Source organism: Nelumbo nucifera, chromosome 7 (genome assembly GCF_055504915.1).
Source record: "Nelumbo nucifera cultivar China Antique chromosome 7, China Antique-T2T, whole genome shotgun sequence".
In the NCBI taxonomy this organism is placed as follows: Eukaryota; Viridiplantae; Streptophyta; class Magnoliopsida; order Proteales; family Nelumbonaceae; genus Nelumbo; species Nelumbo nucifera.
This window is the reverse complement of record NC_142655.1, coordinates 48,221,050-48,226,745: the sequence shown is the minus strand read 5'-3', so window position 1 is coordinate 48,226,745 and position 5,696 is coordinate 48,221,050. Positions and strand designations below refer to the sequence as shown.

The 5,696-nt window shown below is 37.7% G+C and overlaps 1 protein-coding gene across 1 annotated transcript; it reads right to left on the bottom strand.

The window, feature by feature from the left end:
* Positions 1 to 845: 845 nt before the first annotated feature.
* LOC104608086 (Plant invertase/pectin methylesterase inhibitor superfamily) lies at positions 846 to 4,649 on the bottom strand. The gene is made up of 3 exons (XM_010273959.3): positions 4,257 to 4,649; positions 3,559 to 4,152; positions 846 to 1,764 (listed from the first exon to the last, which is right to left on the bottom strand). The coding sequence occupies exons 1-3, from the start codon at positions 4,543 to 4,545 to the stop codon at positions 1,076 to 1,078; spliced, it is 1,572 nt and encodes a 523-aa protein (XP_010272261.1). The 5' UTR covers positions 4,546 to 4,649; the 3' UTR covers positions 846 to 1,075.
* Between the last annotated feature and the right edge of the window lie 1,047 nt (positions 4,650 to 5,696).

Here is a 5,696-nt window from a genome sequence, read left to right as displayed (position 1 = left end):
TTCATGACTTTGGACTTGTCGGGTGCTTAGAATTAATCAGGATATAAATTGTGGTTGTATTATTATTTGACTTTTCAATAAGAAAGGACGCAGTGTATCGTTATTCATGCAACTTTTGAGAAAGCTTTTAAGAGAGATTTTGAAATCAGTTACAGAATCATAAAAGCAGGCCCCGCAATCCTCACAAAGGTCTTATTCTTGGCACCAATATATTTATCTAGGATTTCAATTCCGCGCTCCTTGAAAGCCTGTTTTCTTAACTCAATATTTTCTTTAATCTTCAACTAACAAATATTATTGAAATGAAACTCATCCAATTATCAGTAAGAGAGTCCATGTATTAATAAATATTTGCAACACGTTAAATCAAGATTTTAATCAATCATTTTAATTTCATTGGTTTATATTTTATAAAATGTACTTTTGCATTTTTATGATTTATTTACTAGTTATCAAGATTTCAACAATGTATAAAATGTCAACTTTGATACGATCAGCAGGAGAACATACCAACCAGTTGGTTGGGACCTACCATGGTGCAATTCTTGCATCATAGATATTGCCTTATTATAAATCCTTTAAGAGTCTTCAACTGCTAAAGATTTTGCTAGATCTTGGTAGAGGAGACTTGGGATCAAATCCCACCTGCACCAGGGTTGGGGGATGGGCTTCTGGCCCCATGGGGCCCCCAAAAAAAAAAAAAAATTGCCAGAGATCTTATTAGCCAACATATCCGTGATCAACTATTTTACAACTACTTTGTTTATTACATGATCACCAACATTAATCACCCAATATTTTCTATAGTATCACAAAAAAATAAATTCAAAACACAAGCCTGTATATTATACTTATAAGAAGATTATTTATTTATATTTATCTATATTACACTTCATAATCATTTATATATTTTTTTTCTATATCTTTGTTTCTATATTACAATTACAATATATGAGGATATAATTCTCCCCACCACTCCCTATTTCAAATGGTGTGTTTGTGGAATTGATTAATGACAAGCAGTTCTTATTGCCTTATTCTAAATAATCACCCTTGATACAAACTGGTTCAACTTTTAACCTAGGCCGGCATCAAAGTTTACTCCAGTAGAAGGCAGCCATGAATTTCCACCAATGAAATTGGCCACTGTAAATTTAGTAGCCTCATCAGCACCAATGACATGATAACCAGGCCATTGAACCCTGTTAGAAGTTCCAGCTGCTGGCCCTAAATTGTTGTATTCTGCAAAATAAAGCGTCTTAAGAGCAAAATTTCCAGACCATTCAATCCAACCTCTTGGTGCAATAACATCATCAATGTAGGATTGCATGACCACAGCTCTTGAATACTCCTTCCATGGTCTTCCTAGATACGAGCTGGAGGAATGCTTGACGGAAGCAGAGTCAGAAGCCACTGAAATTTTACAGTTTTGGATGGAGAAGCCAGTGTTCTGGCCTGGGTCAGACCTTCCATTTGCTAGGATTACGTTATAAGACCCAGAATGTCGACGTAGAGCCAGAAAGCAATTCTGGAAGACAGCAATGGCGTTGCCGAAGATGAAATCAACTGTGCCGTAGATGTCACATTCCCTGTAGAATTGGCGTAGAGCGTGTGCATAGAGTGTGTCTTGGTAGCCTGCAATACTGCATCTATAGAGTACAGAACGATCAGAAACAACGTTCAGAGCCACGGCTTGTTGGGCTTGTGGACCTGCTGTATTTTGAAACCCTATGTCTCGAGCCATGAATCCATCGCCAGTAATTGCTGCTTAGCACAAAACTCATCACATCAGAGTTTCACTGAAATACTATTAAAATGATCCACAACACTTCTCATGTATATATTACAATCAGATCAAGAAGGGAAGGAGGCTTTCTAGCTAGAAAATCCTACATACCCTTGTTTAATTTCTTTCAGTTTCAATTTGTAGATACCCTCAGAAGCTCTTATTTTGGCCACTTGGTTAGGAGGTTTAACCTAAAATTTGCCTCCAACTTGGAGCAACAAGAGGCAAGTATGAAGCCCTTTTGAGCCCCACACTTTCTTGCCACGTGGGAGATTTCTAGCTAGCTTCATGAAACCACAGGTTAAAGGATTAATCCAACATCAATTGAATAATCATAGTCTATTTTGTCTCTCTTGTTTGGATATATAATGATTCAATTAGGCTGTGTGTTTGGTTTTGAAAGAAAAGGTAGGGCCAAGTTTCCCTACCTTTTCCTTCCTTTCCCTATCTTTTCTTTCAAACCAAACACAGCACAGCAGATTGGTTGGGATTTACTTAACAATTAATGCACCACCCCAATAGTTAAGTATGAATCGCCATATCCACAAATTTTTAGATGTTTGACAGGACCATCCATTAATGGAGGGACCATGGATTATTCTTCAATAAGCCTAACTAAAACACCGAGATAACAGCTCCACACTTTCACACGAGAATCCACTATTCATGTATAAAGAGGATGAAGTAGTAGGGATAATATGAATGGTCTAGCCCGTAATTTGCAATCTAATCTCAGTGATTTGTGTCCATTAATTTTTTCCATGTCAACTTCATACATACCCCACCATTTGCTAATTGAAAAAGAGAGTGCAAGAAAAAGAACTTCTACTGTCTATTTATTACCAGGGCTTTTGGTCTGTAGGGGATTCAGAATTTAGTAAAATGCGCAAAAAACATGGTTTTGATTGCTCAAATAAAAGCTAGACCTGTAAGTGGAGACACTTTATGATAGAAGAAATTAGTCTAAATCTCTCAGTTTTCACTGAACGACATGAATTGTTCAGAAAAGAGATACAGAGACAGACTTGAGCTTTAGCTACTGTAATTTATAGTAATTCAACTAAACTAATAATTGGCTATGTCGTCCAACTTTGTAAAAGTGAGGTGGGTCAAATCTTCCCCTCCTTTAATGTAAAACAGCTCAGATGATGGGAAGAATCTTCCCATGGCATTAATGATGAAATACAGTCTTTGGAAATCCTAGCCAATGGTCAGATTAATCTGTGCCACAAGTTTCTCTCATGTCTTCTATTAATAGCCCAAACTTGAGGTCAGAAATCCTAGCCAGTGGTCAGATTAAAGTCATCCTTTATGAGAAGTTGAATGATGCAGTGTTAAAAACTTTCAACAACCAATATTATTTGTGAAAAGAAAAAACTTACAAAAGGTAGAGTCCAGGGCTGATGTGGACTGGGTGGATCCAGGTTTCTCCTTGGATTGGCCATATATCATACTTGTATATATGTGGTAGAAATATGGCAGATCATGTATGCAAATTCCCTATATAAACTATTTTTTGTTTATTTTTTTTTATGTTGAGGGGTCTTCTGGTCAATCAAGACCATCAGGTGATTCACTGGATGGTCTCTATAATCCCTTTAGTCCATATCAGCCACATGGTCCACCTTGCATTAGGGACTTTGGCAATTGATATCAACAGTTCAGTGTTTACAGGTGGCAAATATTTTGAGTGGATGTGGAATCAGTTGATTTATGGTGGGTCAACATCCAAATTTACATTGCCACATGTAAGAGAGAGAGAGAGAGATTACCAAAGGTGGCGGATCCCCTCAAGCTGGAGCCACCACCGACACTGTCATCACCGACAATAATGGTCGAATACTTGCCATCTCCTATGAGGGTAATGCCATCTTTATTAGTGGAAATCGCCTCCTTGTACGTGCCTGACTTCACGTATATCACAAACCTCCCCCCAGAAGCCGCCTCGATCGCCTCCGATATGGTCTTGTAATTACCAGAGCCATCTTTCGCCACCACCGCATTGGCTTTTATCTCTGTGCTCTGCAGCAACTTACGATCTCTGGCCGATACCCATTTCGGGAAATCATCCATCGATGTGAGATGCCGGCTTGAATTATTTCTTGGGTTGCTCAAGAAGCGATTGGCAAGAGCTAATGCATTACTTGTCAGCCGAGACAAGTAATCCATCTTGCTTGATATTTGATCCACGAGACTGCCTGACAGACCTTCCAAGGAATCTCTGCATGTTTCTTGGAATGTCAAAGCAGCACTCAGCCATGTTTGGATATCGTTCTTTCTTTTTGTTGTGCTGTGAGAGCTTTTGAGAGCTAAAAGAGATTGGTTCAGCCGCTTGAGCGACATGTTCATGAGCTCAAGACAGTGCCCTGCAGAGTTAAATAGATGAAGAACTTAGTATAAATGAGAAATAAAGAAGAATGCATTAATTCATGCATGGAAGCGCAGATATTGGTAGAGTTACTACTTATACCATCATTTGAGTGCTGGGCTTTAAGGCTATCAGTGTCATAGAGTGGATTTGAAGAATCTGGAGTGGGAAACTTGGTTTCATCCATAGACTTTTTTACAAGAGCAGATACTATATCAATATTCCCATGCCCTAACCCTGAACCTAACATGGTTTCCACACAGAGGTCAGGGTATCTGGTAAAGCTGCACTGGCTGTGGAGGTTGTCTCCAACGCCCAAGCTCCATGCCAAGAGTTGTCCCCCTAGTCCCCATATCAACAGGCCAAAGGCAAGCCACTCTTGCCTGCCCATAACAATTAATCAGGAGCAAAGAAAGAATTAAAAGAGATCGATCTACCAAAGTTCTGCTAACACTGCCTTACTGAGCAGACCTACAAGAACATGAGGTGTGAGAGGTCTATGGGGGATGATGAATTTATATGGAGGGGAGTTCATGGAGTGGGTGATGTAGAGCATATCCATGTTAGGTCAGAGGTCTATTATCTTCTTCCAAGACAAAATTAGTGGAGTAGTATAGGTACCCATGATATATGTGCCTTGTTCATGATCATGTTTTATGGTAGAATCATTCCACAAAATCTAGAATTCACATTGAGAAAATTTGGTTTCTTTACACAAGTCTGTAATAAGAACTTCCTTTTGTGAGCCAGTACCTGTATCTTTATCTAGAATTGTACTTTTCTAGTCGTTTATATTTGTATATGCCCTCTGATACCAAACCATCTTATTTTTCTATCTTTCTCTATCTAACCATTCCTTATACAGTAGCATATTAATATATGTTTGAATCATATTGAATTTCATCTAAATGTAAAAATAAATACCTTACACAGTTACTTGGACCAATCCCACCCCACATGTATATATGCGCAATCTCAATAAGGACCATTAATTCAATCTGTCACTTGCCAGATTTTAATTAAAGTCCCCACTTATTTACTTGTGAAATAATAAATATATGGAAAAGTATGGATAGGCCCAATTCCATTACAAGTTTATAAATATTCAAAATGTCAAAAACTCTATTTTATACATTAATTCCCGCCTTCTATTTTCAACTAATACCTATCCTAATTATACTTTGGGCCTAAAAATTTTAATTCTGGATTGAACGGTCATTCTCCCAAAAATACATTCGGTCAATAACCTGTTTGGTTAACCACTGGACCGTTTTATCAATCATTCTCTTTTTTTTTGTTTTTATGTTTTAGTATGTTCTAACATTAATAATAACTTTATTTTCTTTAGCTATATCTGCTTTATATTGGGTTAAACTATTTGACACAGACGTTTGAACTGCTGACCCGACGGACGAAGTAGTGATCCCATTTATGGGTAAGACTTTAAAAAGCACCTTTAAAAATAAAATGGGACAAAAACAAAGTTCAAATGAAAAGTGATGTGACTTAAAGTTGGGGAATGCTAAGGAAAAAGTAGATATA